We start from the raw sequence: 19484 nt of genomic DNA, 5'->3' as shown, positions 1-19484 counted from the left end.
GGAATATTCCGAATTACGGAATATTTTTGGTATGACTGAGAATGTGAAACCTTTGCTTTCTGATGGTTCAATGTACACAAACTTGTTTTAAAGCACAATTTCATTAAAATACAGTATACAATAACCTTCAGGCTGTGTGTATAAGGTGTATATGAAACATAAATGAATTTCAAGTATGTACACAAACTTTTTTTGATGCTCAAAATTATAAAAAATATTGTATAAAATGAGCTGCAGGCTGTGTGTATAAGGTGTATATAGAACATAAATGCATTCTGTGTTTAGTTTTGGGTCCTATACCCAAGATATTTCATTATAGTATGCAAATATTCCAAAATACGGAATAATCCGATATCCAAAATACCCCTGGTCCCGAGCATTTTGGATATGGGAGACTCAACCTGTATACTGTTTGCAGTTAAATAGTCGCTAGTACTGCAGAATCTCACGTGTCCTTTCAGAATTAATAATGTCTATGTGCAGTCACTTATCTGAGGTGTTCCCAATGCCATGTAAATTGCTGAATCCTCAATGCCACAGTCCCAAATCTACAGATTATGTTCCATAACGTCTGTTCTTTATGTGAGACAGGGACGTGCAGTCAAGGGAGGCAGAGCCTCACTGTAATACTCCCTCCCTTATCAAACTTCCTGACATGCTCCAGAGTTTTGATATAAAAAAAACTAATAGAATAATACAACAGTATCATTGATCTCACCGCACGTGAATACATGAAGGAGAAGTGTTTATGGTGGACCCTAAATGTGCAGCAAAAGGAACAGGCTCTTGTGGAACATAACTTGGAATTTTGGGACTACATCATTAAATTGTGGGATCCTATCTGTGCAGCATAAAGAACAGATGCTTGTGGAACATAAATCTAGAGATTTGGGACTGCGTCACTGAGGATTCAGCAATTTACTTAGCATTGATGACTGGATTTGAATATTGAGGAAGCAAGAGTTGTAACCATTATTATAAGGGAACACTTTACAAATGTGACTGTATATGGACATTATTGATTTGAAAGAACATGTGAGATCTACAATACTAGTGACTATTTGACTGCAACCAGTATATGAATATGCATGGACATAACGTCTGACGTAAGCGCCACATTATATTGTATAATAGTATAATACTATTGATGTTGAAGGTGGGACTCATTTATACTATTATGATCCTTTATTTATTTATATGCAGGATGCTACTGAAGAAGTAGTATAGAAAGTATATATATTATTGAATTATAGTTTAATTTATGTGGCCAATTGCAATACTCACAGAACATATTCCCGAAAACTCCTCTCCCACTCAGCCTGGTTGAAGAAGTCATAGAAATGGCAGCCAAAGGTTATAAGCACAAAACCAAAGGCCAAGAATCCAAATATTCCTGAATCAGAGCAGATTGTAAAATGAATACTCATATCAATATAATGGTTAAAATATACCGATATATAAATAATCTTTTTTTTTTTTCTTATTTCCCTACAACTCATTATCAGCATTACCAAATTGCGGAATCAGTATGATAGACCACTGGACAGGATGCCTGTGGTCAAAAGACAGACAGTGGCATCCCAATTTTCAATATCCCGAAAGGGGTTCATGCCCCAGGCGCCATCGGACCGATGGCGATCCGTTAAAGTCAGTGTAGTGCGGACACAGTAACACACACAGCGCCGCCGGCACGGTGTGTGTTTCAGCAGCCAATGAGAGTCAGATAGACTCTCATTGGCTGCTGCACCTATGGGCGGAGCTCACTCATGAGCTCCGCCTTTCGGTAACGCAGTGGGTGATGGGAGAGACGCCATAGTGCCGAGCGGGAGGACGGAGGAGCAGACAGCGGCGGCCGCAGGAGCAGGGATTTAGGTAAGTGTTTTGTGCAGGTGTATTATGTAAGGGGCACTACTGGCTGGGGACACTGTATCACTACTGGGGATACTGCATAGGGGGGACCACTAATGGGGGGGCACTGCATAGGGGGACCACTACTGGGGGGACTGTATAAGGGGCAGTCCCTAGAGGGGACCACTACTGAGGGCACTACATAGAGGGGACCACTACTGGGGGCACTACATAAGGGGGGATCACTACTGGGTGCACTGCATAGGGGGGGATCACTACTGGGGGCACTGTATAAGGGGCACTGTATAAGGGGGGACTACTACTGGGGGCACTGTATAAGGGGCACTGTATAGGGACTACTACTGGGGGCACTGTATAGGGGGGGATCACTACTGGGGGCACTGCATAGGGGGGGGATCACTACTGGGGGCACTGCATAAGGGTGCACTACTGGTGGCACTGTATAAGGATGCACTACTACATGGGGCACTGCTACTGGGGACATTGTATAAGGGGCACTATTACAGTGGGCACTGCAAGAGGGGCACTACTACTGGGGGCATTAAGGTGCATATGGAATGGAAAAAACTTTCAGAGTGACCTGAAACTGTGGTCTGGTCCCATTTTTCAGTGGCCACGGCTACATTTTTCATCTTGCCCTGGGCTCCAAATGGGGACTTGGTCTAATGTCTACGGATATTTCTGACATCATTGGGGGCATGGTCAGAAAATATGACAGGCAAAAGTATTGGCAAACACAACACACTGAATTTGCCCATAGTAGGGATGGACATCGGAAGCCCGGCATCACATGGTTCCAGGGGGCAGACATCAAAACCAGTGATGCAATGGCTACTAGCCATCGCATCACAAATATTCGATGGTAAAAGAAAAAAGAAAAAAAATCGATGGCTATACTTTGCGCAGGCGCAAAAGCAGTCAAAGCTGAGTTGCGGACACCACTTCCGGGTGTCCGCAGATGAAAAAGAACAGCCAGTCATCGGATGGGCATTGGAAAGTAGCATCTGATGGCTGGCAACCATCGAATACCCGCAATTCGATGGAAAAAGTACTTCCATTGTGTCGGGAACATTGATGGTTGCTAACCATCGGCTTATGATGTCTATCTCTAGCTCATAGCCTTTACATAAAGCATATATAGTAGCATGAAACTATATATCTTGTGCTAGGCACAATTAAGCACAGAAACCTTTTGAGATTAAATTCTAATACTATCTACATATGACAATATAGTTCCATATAATTCTGAGCCAATACTTCTTAAGTACAGAAGTTAGAATAATACCATGCATGTTTCTATCTACTTTACTGGGCACACCATTCCAAATCCTAAAACAATTTCATTATTTGAAAAAATTGTTGTAGTAAACATTCTACTAAGTTACAGCAACTTCTAAGTTTTGCCTTACCAAACACTGTAAATGCAGAAAGTTTTCCTTCCCTAAACACTGGTTATCAGTGCCATTAAGGCTAAGCAGGAATGATAAATCTTAAATCAGAAATTTTCAATGTGTAAACACACACACACACACACACACACACACACACACACACACACACACACACACAAATAAAAAAGGAAAATAATATAAAATACCTTATTTTAAATAATGAACACTTAAAAAAAAAGTTATTTACTAATAGTTTAATCTTATTCCGGTCCCTGTTTCTCCCTCTGTAACCTGGCTGCAACTTAAATCATCAGTGTTTACATATTGGTATTGACACCTTTGGCATTTCAGAAAATGAAATATAATCAGCATATAGGCAGAGATGGGAACAGAAATGAGTGTTACCTAGTCGTAGCATGGTTTCATTGATTTTACTGGCTGCTTTCTCACTAAGGAGGCCAGGGTGATTGCTCTTGATGGAAAATAATGTCATTACACCTATAGAAGAAAGTATTAAGTTGTAAAATATACCAATGTCATTTTAGTAAATGAGCATTTAGGTCAGGGATGGGGAACCTCAGGCCTGGGGGCCGTATAAAGCCTGCAGAATCATTTGGTCTGGCCCTCAGAGCTTTTTTCTGCTAGTCTCATCTGGCTAATCGGGTGCCAAGAATGGCACCCTGCAGCCAGAATCTATGCAGCAGTGCCGCCTGGAGCGTCACACGGTCACACCACTGCCCTTACAGCTCCCCGGAGAAACCTCAGGATGCTCCAGGCATTGCTGTAATCACCTGCAATTATTCCATTGCCCCGTGTGACATTACACAGAGGGGGCGTGGCCTGCATCGGGCCCACAAATAATGTCATATACTGTATCAAAATGGCTCTTGGCAGAAACAAGGTTCCCTATCCCTGATTTAGGTAATCAGACACTTGCTTTCATTACTTCACTTGTAGGAGACAGATCAAAAACTATGGTTCAGTGTAGATTTTGCATCTAAATTCAATATTAGTGAATGAGTCCTATAGTTTTTATAATGACATATGAAGTGTCAGGTAGTATCTTGGACATTAGTTTATCACCAAGCCTGAGCAGTAGGTGTATTAAACTCTGGAAAGTGATAAAGTGCAGAGTGATAAACGACCAGCTACGCAGCTCCTAACTGTCATGTTACAGGCTGTGTTTGAAAAATTACAGTTAGGAGCTGATTGGTCGTTTATCATTCTCCACTTTATCACATTCCAGAGCTTAGTACATTGGCCCCTGAATAACAATTGTATTGGGAAATGTATTCTAAAGGTTGTATTTATTTAAGTGCAGGTTTTTAGAAGTGGGGATGTTGCCCATAGTAACCAATCAGATTCTACTTATTTACAGTATCTAGCTCCTTCTAGAAGATAATAGCTAGAATATGATTTGATATGGGCAACAACTCCATTTATAAAAACTTGCACTTTAGTAAATATACCCCTAAGTCTCTGTCCAGTCAGGTAGGATCATTTAGCGGAATTGTGCTGTAATGTGTAACTGCTAGGGGTGAGCGGGTTCGGATTTCTGAAATCCGAACCCCCCCGATCTGAGTCAGGCTCGACTCTTCCCGCCCGACTCGGATCTGAAATCGAGACAAAAACGTCATCATCCCGCCTTCCGGGTCTCGCGGGTTTTGGATTCTATATAAAAAGGTACCCGCGTCGGCGCCATTTTCTCACTCGGCTGTGGACAGTGAAGAGGGAGGGCTGGCTGGGCTGTGTAGTGTTGTGCTGTGCTGCTGTTGTCCATAGGGGCTGTGTCCACTCCTCCAAAGTCCATAGGGGCTGGCTGGACTGTGTTGTGCAGTCAGTTGTCCATAAGGGCTGTGTCCACTCCAAAGTCCTGTGCAGTGTCCCAGTCCTAAAGGGGTGCTGTAGTGTTGTCCAGGGGGTGCTCTGTCCATCAGGGGTGCTCCCCATAAGTGCAAAAAAGAAATTTTTTTTTCTGTGTTTGTGAATTGTGTGCGCAGTAGCCGCACGTGCATCAACAAAGTAGTGCCAAGCGTGCGCCTGTGTCATAAGTAAAAGCCCGGCTGGCTTGACCGTTAAAGGGTGCTGTAACCCCCAAAGTGCGCTCCAAACCAAATAAAAAATATTTTCTGTGTTTGTGAATTGTGTGCACTGTGGCTGCACGTGCATCAACAAAGGAGCAGCGCCAAGCGTGTGCCTGTGTCCCATAAGTAAAGGGCCGGTTGGCTTGTCCGTTAAAGGGTGCTGTAACCCCCAAAGTGCGCTCCACAAAAAATAAAAAATTCTCCTTTTTTTTTTCTGTCTTTGTGAAGAGTGTGGGCTGTAGCTGCACCTGCATCCTCAAAGCAGCAGCGCCAAGTGTGCGTCTGTCTGTTAAAGGGTGGTGTAACCCCCAAAGTGCACTCCAACAAAAATAAAACATTTTCTTCTGTTTTTGTGAATTGTCTGCGCTGACCGTGCATCCTCAAAGCAGCAGCGACAAGCGTGCGTCTGTCTGTTAAAGGGTGGTGTAACCCCCAAAGTGCACTCCAACAAAAAAATTCTTTTTTTTTCCTGTCTTTGTGAATTGTGTGCACTGTAGCTGCACGTGCATCAACAAAGGAGCAGCGCCAAGCGTGTGCCTGTGTCCCATAAGTAAAGAGCCGGCTGGCTCATTTCTTAAAGGGTGGTGTAACCCACAAAGTGCACTAGTCTCCAACAAATATAAAAAATTATTTTCTGTGTGTGTGTGTCCTTAGCCGCACGTATATATCAATATAACATAAATGGAGGACCAAACTTTCTCCGATAAAAATAAAATAGGGAAAGATCAAGAACCTCTTCCTCCTAGTGCTGAAGCTTCTGCCACTAGTCATGACATAGACGATAATATGCCATCAACGTCGTCTGCCAAGGCCGATGCCCAATGTCATAGTAGAGGGCACATACAATCCCAAATGACAAAGTTCAGGAAAATGACCTTAAAAAAAACAAAACATTTAAATCTGAGGAGAAACGTAAACTTGCCAATATGCCATTTACGACACGGAGTGGCAAGGAACGGCTAAGGTCTTTCCCTATGTTCATGACTAGTGGTTCAGCTTCACATGACGATGGAAGCCCTCCTCCCGCTAAAAAAATCAAACGAGTTAAGCTGGCAAAAGCACAGCGAAGAACTGTGCGTTCTAAGAAGATATCACAAATCCCCAAGGAGAGTCCAAGTGTGGTGGCGGTTGCGATGCCTGACCTTCCCAGCACTGGACGGGAAGAGGTGGCTCTTTCCACCATTTGCACGCCCCCTGCAAGTGCTGAAAGGATCACCCACAGTCCACTTGCTGATATGCAAATTGAAGATGTCACTGTTGAAGTACAACAGGATGAGGATACTGGTGTCGCTGGCGCTGAAGAGGAAGTTGGCGAGGAGGATTCTGATGGTGATGTGGTTTGTTTAAATCAGGCTCCAGGAGAGACAGTTGTTGTCCGTGGGATGAAAAAGCCCATCACGGTCATGCCTGGGCAGAAGACCAAACATTCCACCTCTTTGGTCTGGCAATATTTCTATCCAAATCCGGACAACAACTGTCTTGCCATATGTAAAGGTGAAATAAGTAGGGGTAGGGACGTTAACCACCTAGGAACATCCTCCCTTATACGGCACCTGCAGTGCGTTCATAAAAAGTTACGGTCAAGTTCAGAAACTTTGGCTAAGACTGTAAGCAGTCCAGGGACACCTAAATCCCGTTGTCCAGTTGTATCCAAGCGCCTGCAAACCACACCATCAACTCCCTCCTCGTCAATTTCCTCCTTAGTCAGGATCGGAAGTAGTCCTGCAGGCCATGTCACTGGCATGACTGACTCTCCTATCCGGGATTCCTCCGGAGGATCCTGCATTGCTACGCCTACTGCTGCCGCTGCTGCTGTTGCTGGGAGTCGTTCATCATCCCAGAGAGAAAGTAGGAACACCACTACTTTTACTAAACAATTGACCCTCCAACAGTCCTTAGCGAGGAGGATGAAGTACGATAGCAGTCATCCTGAAGCAAAACGTATAACTGAGGCCTTGACTGCTATGTTGGTGTTAGACGTGCGTCCGGTATCCGCCATTAGTGCAGTGGGATTTAGACAATTGATGGAGGTAGTGTGACCCCGGTTCCAAATCCCGTCTAGATTCCACTTCACTAGGCAGGCGATACCGAGACTGTACAGAAACGTCAGAAAAAGTGTCCTCAGTGTCCTGAAAAATGCGGTTGTACCCAATGTCCACTTAACCACGGACATGTGGACAAGTGGAACAGGGCAGACTAAGGACTATATCACTGTGACAGCCCACTGGGTAGATGTATCACCTTACGCAGCAACAACAGCAGCGTCACCAGTAGCAGCATCTCAGAAATGCCAGCTCGTTCCAAGGCAGGCTACGCTGTGCATCACCGGTTTCAGTAAGAGGCACACCGCCGACAACCTCTTAGAGAAACTGAGGGAAATCATCGCCCAGTTGCTTACCCCACTTAGACTCTCCTGGGGATTTGTGATATCTGACAACGCCATCAATATTGTGCGGGCATTACATCTGGGCAAATTCCAGAACGTCCCATGTTTTGCTCACACAATAAACTTGGTGGTGCAGAATTTTCTGAAAAGCGACAGGGGCGTGCAGGAGACACTTTAGGAGGCCCGAAAAATTTCTGGCCACTTTCGCCATTCAGCGACTGCGTGCAGAAGACTGGAGCGCCAGCAAACACTCTTGAACCTGCCCCGCCATCACCTGAAGCAAGAGGTTGTGATGCGGTGGAACTCAACCCTCTATATGCTTCAGAGGATGGAGGAGCAGCAAAAGGCCATTCAAGCCTATACATCCACCTATGACATAGGCAAAGGAGGGGGTATGCACCTGACTCAAGCGCAGTGGAGAATGATTTCCGTGCTGTGCAAGGTTCTCCAGCCCTTCAAACTTGCCCCACGTGAAGTCAGTTCAGACACTGCCAGCTTGAGTCAGGTCATTCCCCTCATCAGGCTTTTGTAGACGCTCGGCATGTGAGACTTGTGGATGAAGCCCTTCAACCGCTTTGCCAGGATTCCATGGTGGTCAGTCTGTTGAAATCAGACCACTACATTTTGGCCACCGTGCTCGATCCTAGGTTTAAAGCCTATGTGGTGTCTCTCTTTCCGGCCGACACAAGCCTGCAGAGGTGCAAAGACCTGCTGGTGAAAATACTGTCAGCTGAAGTGGAACGTGACACGTCAACAGCTCCTTCATTTTATCCCGCAACTGGGGCTGCCAGGAAAAAACTTAGGTATCCTAAGCAACCCGCTGGCGGTGATGCAGGGCAGGCAGGACCAAGTTTGGACATCTGGTCCGGACTGAAGGACCTGGCAACAATTTCTGACATGTCTACTGTCCATGCATATGATGCTGTCACCATTGACGGAATGGTGGAGGATTACATCGGTGACAGCATCCAAGTAGGCATGTCAGACAGTCCTTACCTGTACTGGCAGGAAAAAGAGGCAATTTGGAGGCCTTTGTACAAACTGGCTCTATTTTACCTGAGTTGCCCCCCCTCCAGTGTGTACTCCGAAAGAGTGTTTAGTGCAGCCGGGAACCTTGTCAGCGAAAGGCGTAGGAGGTTGTTTCCACAAAATGTGGAGAAGATGATGTTCATAAAAATGAATTATCAACTCTTCCAGGGAGACCAGCCTCCAGAACGTACAGAGGGACCTGTGGTGGTGGATTCCAGCGGGGACGAATTAATACTCTGTGAGGATGAGGATGTACACAACACTGAAGAGGATGAGGAATCGGCGGATGAGGATGACATCTTGCCTCCGTAGAGCCAGTTTGTGCAGGGACAGATTAATTGCCAGCTTGTTTTGTGGGGGCCCAAACGAACCAATAATTTCAGCCACAGTCGTGTGGCAGACCCTGGCGCTGAAATGATTGGTTTGTTAAAGTGTGCATGTCCTGTTTATACAACATAAGGGTGGGTGGGAGGGCCCAAGGACAATTTTTTTTTTTCCCTTTACATTATGTACTGTTTGGGGCCTAGTTTTTCAAACTGCCATCCTGTCTGCCACTGCAGTGTCACTCCTAGATGGGCCACGTGTTTGTGCTGCCCACTTGTGTCGCTTAGCATAGTCATCCAGCTACCTCGGTGCAACCTTTTGGACATAAAAACACTATTGTGAGGTGTTCAGGATAGACTGGAAATGAGTGGAAATTAAGGTTATTGAGGTTAATAATAGCATAGTAGCAGAAAAACCCACAAATTCTGTGATTTTAGCTGTTTTTATGCTTTTTTTTTTTTTGTAAAAATACAGATCCAAAACACAAAACCCAGAACCCAAAACACGGAAGGGTGGTTTTGGCAAAACCAATCCAGATCCAAAACACGAAAAAAGATCCAGATCCAAAACACGAAAAGTGGCCGGTGCATACCCCTAGTAACTACTAGACAAAGAGTGGGCTTCAATGTGTAAGCACAGTTGATGATCTAAAACAATGAACAATTCTAGGGGCTTGCTGTTTTATCGGAGATATGGAGGAATTACTGTACATGTTAAAATATTTCACATAATGCAACATTTTTCAGGCAAATTAATTAGAAGAAAATAAAAACCAATGCAATGGTGCAAATAAAAGAAAATAACATAGCTGAATGTAAAAAAAAAAAAAAAAGGTATCGTGTGACACTACAACACAAAATAAACATTAATATAATTTTCATGACAAAAAAATATGCTAATTTAATGTTTTTCCTCTTTCAATAATGGCCCTTATGCTGGCCATACACCTGCACGATTTCGGGCCGATTGACCAATTTTCAATGAGTCATAAGATGAATCTTGTGAAAATCGTGTATTATTTTAGTAAGATAAGATCCACTGCGCGCTCCCGCAGCTCCTATAATCGGATCTTATGATCAGATGTGCAGCCCATATGTTCCATCGTATCGTGTGCAGATTGTTCCGTTTATTTTGTTCATGCGATCCATCGTGCAGCAATTCAAGTCATTTCAATGACGGTTTCCCTTATGGGCCTGTGAGACACAAGATCGATCTTACGACAGATCCTGTGCTAAGAAAATGATACAAACATGCTGCCGGGACTGCCAGGGAGTTTCGGGGAATCGAAGGGAAATCCTATGATGAATCAGATCTTATTCTGGTCGTGTAGGTGTATGGCCAGCTTAACTGTTGGAGCTGGATCCTGCCTCCAGGTGCCACTGTGTAACAGTGTGTCTTTTTTTTTTTATCCATACACAGTATTTATATTGTGCACGTCCTTTAGTAAACTATCCAGTGTGTGCTTTGGTAAGATCTCAGATCACGTGAAGTCTAGTTTTCAGATGAAATTCAATTCAGTTGTCTCACAAGGACAAATACATACAACTAATCTTTGTTACTTCAGTTGTGACTACTAAGGTTAGATTTATTTAGAACACCTATTTTCTTCATTTGCTTATTCTTACCTCGGATTAAAAAGTAACCCCCTACAACCAGTACTATTCCAATAGGGGCTAAGACAAAGCCAGCTCTATACCGATAGTTCTTGTACCCCACAAAGCAGATCCCGCTTACGGAGTCACCATCCACCTGTCGAAACAGGACAAAGGTAAATTCATCTTACACGGGGCTATCACTTCTGAAAATACCTCTTCAAGTAGAATTTTTTTTTCTTCCAAATACTGTATATTATCACATTATTACAGTTTATTTTATGCTTATTTTCCTTATAGTGCTCATCACGCCATAGACTTGTAACAGGAATTATTGCATTTATGTAACTAGATTGTATTTGCAGTGATATAACGTTGCAATTTGGTAAATATGGGTAATACAGATGGTCATCTGGTTACATGGTAAAAATAAATGCTGTACAAATTATGCAACCTATATAAATTAATGTACTTGATGGGCAACATAAAGAATTCAAAGGCTACATAAGATTTGAAAGCACTTATCTACCTCCTACTGTAACATTCTACTTTACACAGATGCTTTCAAATAATAGCCCATGTCCATTATTACGTATGTAGAAATCTGTAAGGTTAGAGCATTAAAGATAAAGCTAGGGCAGTTGTAACTTGGTAACTTTTAATATATACGGAGATGTCGTATAGTCAGGGCAAACAAGACAGATAAGCTGCCATCCCAGAAATATGGAAATACCACCAAGAGGAGTTGTATTCATTACGTTGATCAAGCCTTAGAAGACAGTCTAGTCCAGTATGGAAAGTTAGGGTTAAGTAAGTGCACATCGAGTCACCAGCTATGAACATCTGTAGTTTGTGGAGACAATTACCTGAGCTATTGCAAGGATGGCCACAGTGAGGACAAAAGGGATGGACCATGTCACCAAGTGCAAATATGAGGTCTTGCCAGAGAGGGGCTGGTGAGTGGTGCCCAGGGCTTTGAAGGAGGTGTGCCAAGCATAGGTCAGCATAACAAACCAAATTACCCCTGACATCATGGAATAGTAAACAATAACAAATATAATAACACAGGAGAGAGTCTCATTTGATCTGAAAAAGAAAGGTTAAAGAGTGTTAGCTAAATTCCATATCTGAATAACACAAGTAAAAATGTCCAGTACACCTTGTTGACAATTCCATTATTCAAAGCTGATGTATCTAGAAATTCTTATAATGGGGCAGAAGACAGAGCTCTAATATGATCAGTACACAGAGGCATAACACATCAGTCTACTTATAGGACTACAAGCCAAACCAGAGAGATCATTGGAGGTCTAGAATATAGGCAAGTCATTATAGTAGATAACGGAGCTTTGCTCTCTTGCTGTTTCAGGTTTGTGACAAATATTTTGCAGGCTATGACACCATGGAGATTTCACTGTGTAATGTGCATAAATAAGGGGCCAAATTCAATTAGCCATGGTAAACCGGTTGACTTAACGCCCACAGCAGTTTGGCTTATCGCGCACATGCACGCTCCTGCTTATAGTGCAATTCAACTAGAACAGGCTTATCCCGGTGGTCGCGTGATAATTCTGGCTGGTAATACCTGTGCTAAGTGTCGGGAAATCACCCTTTACCCCAACATTGAAAGAAATGTAAGAAAAAAAAAAAAGTTTTCGGCAGTATAAAAGCCATAGATAAATTTGGAGTGTATAGATGCATGTAAGGTGATTTGTGTGTCATTTTAAATAAATTGACCAAAAAAACAAAACCAGCTGTCTCATCAATACAGTTCCCCCCCACCCCCCACCCTTCCTACACCGTTCACCTGATTTGGTTGGATGTAATTACCCTCAAATTAAATCTTAAAGTCTACAGTTAAAGCACATCGTGTTGTTTAATTTCAAAGCCATTGTGGTGGGGTGGTGGATAGAGGCCAAAATATGAAAATTCTGTCAATGTCCCAATATTTATGCACCTGACCGTATATAAATAATAAAACAGTACACATACAGTACTTACATTCTATGCAGCTGCTGCTCACTTCATTAGGCTCTGCCCCCATTTTGGCAACGGTAGAAGGTGAAATTGGTCCGTCGGGGGGGGGGGGGGGGGGTTCTGGGTACTCAGAAACCCCCCGTGCGTGCTCTAGTGGTGGGGCTCCCCGAGACGACCGCCCCTGTCGCCCTCCCCTTAATCCGACCCTGCTCCTGATGGACCACAGGAGCGTTGTTGTATTTGTAGTGATGAGGTTTCTTTTTTGTATGTCTATATATATCTATGTATCCATTCTTGTACTGCACTGTTGTCACTGTACCTATGCACACTTATCAGTCAATAAAAGTTGTTGTTACATTTCAAAAAAAAAAAAAAAAAAAAAAGAAGGGATTTCTCCCTATTTTTTACTAGATCAGAGACTGCGAACAAAAGTCTATTAGTTCCTATGGAGAAAGAAGGGGGGGAAGCAGATGCACACTCTAACTACTAAGAGTAATACATATGAAAAATATATATAAGGTCTCAGGATGGTAGCAACTCTTATGTTGAAATTAGGATGTGCAGCCAACCCCCCCCTCCTTTTTCCCATGTATGTGTATTTAAGGTACCCTTGAAGGTGTGAGACCCCTTCTCTTGCGCTAGCACGCCTCCTATCTGCCCCAAGTGATTTTAATTAGTATTGGTCCTGTGCATTGCAGTACACACATGTAATGGGCATTATTACAGGTAAAGGTGCCCACACACATAGCGATGTGCTCACGATCAGATATCGTGCACAATTTCCCTTGATAACTATCCTCGGCACCTCTGCACACGATTTGGTGTTTGCAGTGTCCAATCTTCAAACGATCTATCGTCTAGCCAGACTTTTCTCCAGTGCATTGTGTCCCAGATTGGCAGATCTGCCCTACAGCACAGCAGATTTGACGATGCGATGTACGACCAGCGGGGGCGCGCATCGCATCGTGATCGTGCGTGGGGACTCACGATTTATTCACGGTTTGGCCATATTTTACATGATCTGTTGTTCCAATGCGTCGGAATCGGCCAGATCATTTAAGATATACAATGTGTCAGTATTATGGATGTTAGGGACACACCTGATGAGGTCACCGTGACGTGGTAGGTGGGAAAACATCTTTGGCCAAACATGTACTAAGAACCTCTATAGAAGACCATTTTAATTGATAGTTTATTATATATATTTATATTTATTATTCTTAGTAGTTAGAGTGTGCATCTGCTTCCCCCCTTCTTTCTCCATTAGAACTACAGGTCTCAGCATGGTAGCACAAAATTTCACCCAGCTGCATTAACTTGAGTAAACGAGTTAACACGGCTAATTGAATACAGACAACACGTTTACATTTAAAAATAAAATTTGTCACTTCAAGAAGTTAAGTTAAAGTCAACATTTGGGTTTTAATATTTTTTTCTATATAGAGTATTCTTCCTATATATTTCAAAAGAGTGTAAGCTGTCTAATAAGCAGGGCCCTGCTTGTATGTCCCTGATTTATATATTCCCTGTTTGGCTCTACAGAGACTTACAAACCAACAAAATTATTATTATATAAAAATATCAGTATTAATGTGTATATACACACTAGTTAGAATTAAATTTAAATAAAAATCCCAACCCCCCCAAAAAACAAAAACAAACAATGACTCTGTGATCTCTGTCTAGTGAAATTGTAAAACAAAAGTACTTTACTAAAAACTGCTCACTCTCCATTGTGGGAAGGGGAATGGCTGGTATTGTGCAGTGTGTATAGTTTTAGGACACTCCATTAATAAGAAAGAACAGCAATACAACCATGGACTGCCTCATGCAGAAACTACAATAACATGGGCTGAGGCTTTGGGATCAGAATCCTTTTTCCAGTTTCCAGCTCGCATGCGCGCACATCGGCCCATTACAATAGGGCACCTCCATACGCTACTGGCAGAAATCACCTAGAAGACCCATCCCACCAAGCCGCTACAAGCCATTTTGGCAGCAGCTTGTTGATAAATGAATATGTGCCTTTATTCAAATATAGCATTTCTGTTGTACACATTGTGGGTATACTATACCGAGTGAACTTGATCAGATCAGGAAAGGACTAGATTTTGCCAACACACAATGGAGGGAAGGCAGGCAGGACATCTTTGTAAAAACAGCTATACCTACTGTTGCACATCACTAGTTTAGCACTTTCAGAGAAAGTATTTATAAATGAATATAACTTACGTGGGCTCTCCAAGCCTCATGGTGCCATCCCCCCGACAGACTATTTCATTGCGGGCACCATCCATGAACTGTGCAAGCCACCCAATGCTGCCCATGAAGAAGCAAGCATTGACATAGAATAGAATCACAGCAGGGTAACGGTTGGAGTTCTTCCAATCTGATAGGAACGTGGCCTGGCAAGAAGGGTGGAAGGCAAACAGAAACTTAGAAATGATTTCTCTATATCATTGTAAATTAGGTCTGATGCATCCTCCCACCGCTGCATTGTATAGAATCTTGGTAACCTATGCCTAGAAGGAATCGGTATGTAATATCGCTGGCCGCAAGACCGGCAGTTCGAATCCCGGCAGCGTCAGTCCGACAGAGGAACAGATCCCGGCAGCGGCAGCCCGACAGCGCTGGAAATCCCGATTGTCCCCAGGTAAGTTCTAACTAACCTAACCTACCCCCCTAACCATCCCTTAGGTGTGCCTAACCCTAACCTCCCCCCCAAGTGCCTAACCCTAATCCACCCTCTAAGTGCCTAAACCTAACCCCCCCCCCCCCCCCCTACCCCACTGCCTAAACCTAAGTTCCCCTGGGGGGTGCCTAACCCTAACCTCCCCTCTCTCCCCCTAGCCTAACCCTAACCTCCCGAGGGGTGCCTAACCCCAAGTCCCCTCTGGGAGCCCTAAACCTAACCACCCACCCCCCCCACCTCCCAGCGTCGGGAAAATGAGCGGCGCCTACATCTAGACGCCGGTCATTTCACCCTCGCCGGGATATGACAGTCGGGAAGCCGGCTGTCGGTATAATGTCAGCCGGCTTCCCGATTTTATCCCGCCTAGAAGCCTTGCTGTTTGAGCACTCACATTTTTCAGTGACCTCATGAATGTTTTTACCTGTACATCCACTTACCAGAGTGAAGAAGGTACATAATATGGTGACCGAGCTGAATATGGCAATGTAGACATGCATTTCACGATGCTCTCTCTTTGTGAATAGTGGGTTCTCACACTGAATACCACAGCCTTCCACATCCTCGTACCAGCTCTTGGGATTGTCTGTCCGGACCAAAGGTGCCTCACACTGCCCTGAGCTGTTAAACTTGATGTTCTGCACCTCATTCTATAAACAGCATAAGATTATAATAATTAAAAGCAACTCAAACATTTCTTCCTGCAGTAACAAATCTTGTGAACATGATGTTAATTTTCAAACAAGAGCTTCATCATGAAGATAAAAAAAAACATTCAAAATCAGTCAGAAAAAAAAGCTTTTAATAAGGTAAGAAATCAGTGAGAAACATAAGATTATTTAAAATAATGAATCTCTCCTACACCACTGTCCTATCAATTATAAAGAAACGGAGAGTATCACACAAGTTACATATTCCCATGGCAGAGTGGGGAAAAACAACTCTCCTTTGGAGACAACAGTTCTGACAATTCAAAATTCTGCATTATATGGGGAAAAAGGCAAAAACTAAACCATTATTGAAGAAGCTCATATGAAGTATCAAAGAGTTTGCCTGAAAGTATGTAGAAGACCCACTTTCCAATTGGAGAAAGATAATTTTCTCTCATGAGACCAAGAGTGGACTTTTTGGCCTTAATGCTAGATGTTTAGTTATGGCACAAACATTGTACATCGTGCCAATAACCCTGTACCTACTGTGATACCTTGTGGTGGGAGCATAATGCTATGAGGATACTTTCCACCTCTTCATATTTTTATAATACAGGGACAACAGATGGCGCAAGATATAAAACAAGTCTTCAAGGTAAACAAGGTTCTATTTGCAAGAGGCCTAGCAGTTTGGAGAAGATTTATACTCCAGCAGCACAATGACCCAAAGTATTCAGCAATAAACACTCGTCTACTCTCACCGAATGTCTGAGGGACTCCTGAATGTAATCAATTGTTGTTTGATTTATGTTTGTAATAAAGAAAAGACTGTCCTTTTTTTTTGACATTACAGAATATTTCTGTTGGTCAGTGGTAAGGGATACGGTTAATATCCCGGCAAAGGGGATGCCGGCACTTAGAATACTGGCGCCGGAATCCCAACACCCGTCAGAATCTCGGCGCCGGCATACTGAAGGGGGGGTTAGGTTTAGAATGCGGGGAGGGGGGAGGTTAGGTGTAGGCACTAGGGCGGAAGGTTCGGTTTAGGCACTAGGGGAGGGAGGGTTAGAGGTAGGAGAATGGTTAGGATACCTACTTACAGGTGTTCGTATCCTAACCCTGTCGGGATGCCGGTGTCAGGATTTTGACCACCGGGATCCCGTACCCAACCCGTGGTAAGTACTCATCAAAACCCCAATTTGAAATTTTACAATGAATAATCTTAAAACATTAAGGAATAAAAATAAAGAAAAAGAAAAAAAAAATAGAAAATTTTAAACCATATTTTTTTGGACATCTGTATTTAAAATGATTGAGCCTGTGACATTGAAATGTTGACTTCCTTAAACCTTGCTCCTCATGGAGCGAATCGCCAGTGTGTATGCAGCTTTATTCTGTTAAATGTGCAGAGATCAAAAGTAAAAGGTAATTGTATTGGACCACTTGACATGGAATTACCCCCAGATAGGGATCTAGCTCGGGAAAGTGAGAGTGAGAGGTATGTATATATACACGGATCATAAACATTTAACATGTTGAAATTTAGTTCCTGGACCTATTAAGCTCTGTGGGGATAAGGCAGGAATAAGGGTGGAGAAGCCAACACCCGGACAGAGCTGAGAGTGGACACTGAGCAGGCAGTTCTGCACTGTATAAGAAAGAGGCATTCAGAGGCACAGGTGATCCCAGAAGAACACAATAGCCAGATTTCATAATTCTGCATATTAGAAAATATAATGCTTGCATGGACACGGTTAGCGAGATGCTAGATGGGTATATGGAGGTATGATAGGAAATTATACAATTTCTAATCTATAGGCAGGTCACTCGTGCTGCAGCATTGAACCAAAGGCTCAAATCATTTGCAATCAGACAATGATAATTGTAAGATCGCACAACTGGGATAAGCAGGATGGGATGTATTTGTGAGAGTCTGACTTGGTGAGTTAGAGCGTACCAGAGGAGGAAGGCAGAGTGGGACAGATCTTGGAAATGAGGAGGCGGTAACAAGGGTAGGGTAGAAATGGCAATTGGAGGAAAAGTAGAATGGATGGGAGGGAGAGAGTGTCGACAGCATAGCAGTCTTTATAATAGGTGCAAGGTGTGCAGTGCACACGGGTCCCTGGGTCCAGGGGGGCCCTCACCGCACACCCTGCACCCACAGGTAATCATACTTACCTCTCCACCAATTCCCGAAGTGCTGCAGAGCAGCAAACACTCACTGGGAAAATGGCGGTGGCCATTTTCCCAGTGATCTGCGCATGCGCAGAAAAGATGTCCCCGGGAAAGTAGGCGTGGGCGACATTTTCCCGGAGACCCGCGCATGTGGTTGATTCTGGCTTGAAGCCAGAATCTACAGCGCTCAGTGTCGCCCTGGGCCGCCAAGAGAGAGGAAGGGGCCCAAACGTAGGCTGCATACGGGCCCCCTCCTCTCTTAAAATGCCCCTTGTCGACAGTAATGAGGTCGGAGACGTATGTGTGTGCAAAGTTACTGAATGCTTTGTAAGTGTTGGTCAGGAGTTTGAACTGGATATGGAAAATGATGGAGAGCCAATGAAGCCAGTTGCAGAGGGAGGAGGTCAACGGAATATTTAGAAAGGCAAAGGTTGTCCGGCAGCGTTCATGATTGATTGATTGAAGTGTAGAAAGAAAAGCAAGTAAACCTGATAGAAGGAGGTTACAGTAGAAGAGTTGTGACATCACGGATGGAAAAGGGCTGGATCTTAGTTATGGTAAAGAGATGGTAGGGCAAAAGTGAAATATATTTAAAATGTGTGTAGTGAAGGACAGGGAGGAGTCAATTACGACACCAGGCAGTGGATTTGGAGGACAAGCAGGAGGGAGAGAGAGGTAGGTTAGGTAAATTTGAGTGCCATCTGCATAAAGATGGTACTGGAGACCGAAGAAGCTGATGAATTTTTCAAGGAAGGAGATGTAAAGAGAGATGGGGAGGGGGCCAAGGACAGACACTTGGGGAATATCGCCAGGTAGAGGAAAGGGGTTGAAAGCTGTGCTAGAGGTAGAGACAGAAAAGGAAGGATCAGTGAGATAAGAAGTGAATCATGAGAGGACGAAGTCAAGGAGACCAATAAAGAGTTTGATGGAGGAGAGGGTAATTAACAGTGTTGAAGAATGCAGATATATCGAGAAGGATGATACTAGAAAAGTGAACTTTGGCAATGAGAAAATCATTGATGACCTTAGAAAGGGAGTTTTTTGTAGAGTGAAGGGAACAGTAACTAAACTGAAAAAAGCCACGAAGGGTGTGTGAAGTGAGGAATAAGGTGAGCCAGAGTTAAACAATCCTCTCAAGGAGTTTGGAAGCAAAAGGGATGAGAGAGTTGAGGCAGTAGTTAGAGAGAGTCAAGTGAGAGTTTCTTAACCATAGGTGTGAAAAGTGTGTGTTTGAAGTAGGAGGGGACAGTGCCAGATGAATGGGACAAGTTGAAGAGATGGTCAAGATGGAAGTAGGAATCAGAAGATAGGGAGTAAA

General features: G+C 43.6%; 1 protein-coding gene across 1 annotated transcript in view; it reads right to left on the bottom strand.

The window, feature by feature from the left end:
• SMO (smoothened, frizzled class receptor) overlaps window positions 1-19484 on the bottom strand; it is a 39259-nt gene that overhangs the window by 10014 nt on the left and 9761 nt on the right. Inside the window, exons 3-8 of the mRNA XM_088468878.1 lie at window positions 15782-15991; window positions 14885-15057; window positions 11542-11761; window positions 10709-10832; window positions 3666-3758; window positions 1285-1393 (exon numbers count right to left, since the gene is read on the bottom strand). Of these exons, the coding sequence (XP_088325004.1) occupies window positions 1285-1393; window positions 3666-3758; window positions 10709-10832; window positions 11542-11761; window positions 14885-15057; window positions 15782-15991 (929 nt within the window). The remainder of the gene's footprint in view (window positions 1-1284; window positions 1394-3665; window positions 3759-10708; window positions 10833-11541; window positions 11762-14884; window positions 15058-15781; window positions 15992-19484) is intronic.

Source organism: Taudactylus pleione, unplaced genomic scaffold (genome assembly GCF_031769625.1).
Source record: "Taudactylus pleione unplaced genomic scaffold, aTauple2 ptg000086l, whole genome shotgun sequence".
Lineage (NCBI taxonomy): Eukaryota > Metazoa > Chordata > Amphibia > Anura > Myobatrachidae > Taudactylus > Taudactylus pleione.
The sequence above is the reverse complement of the archived record's forward strand: the minus strand, read 5'-3'. Positions and strand labels throughout refer to the sequence as shown.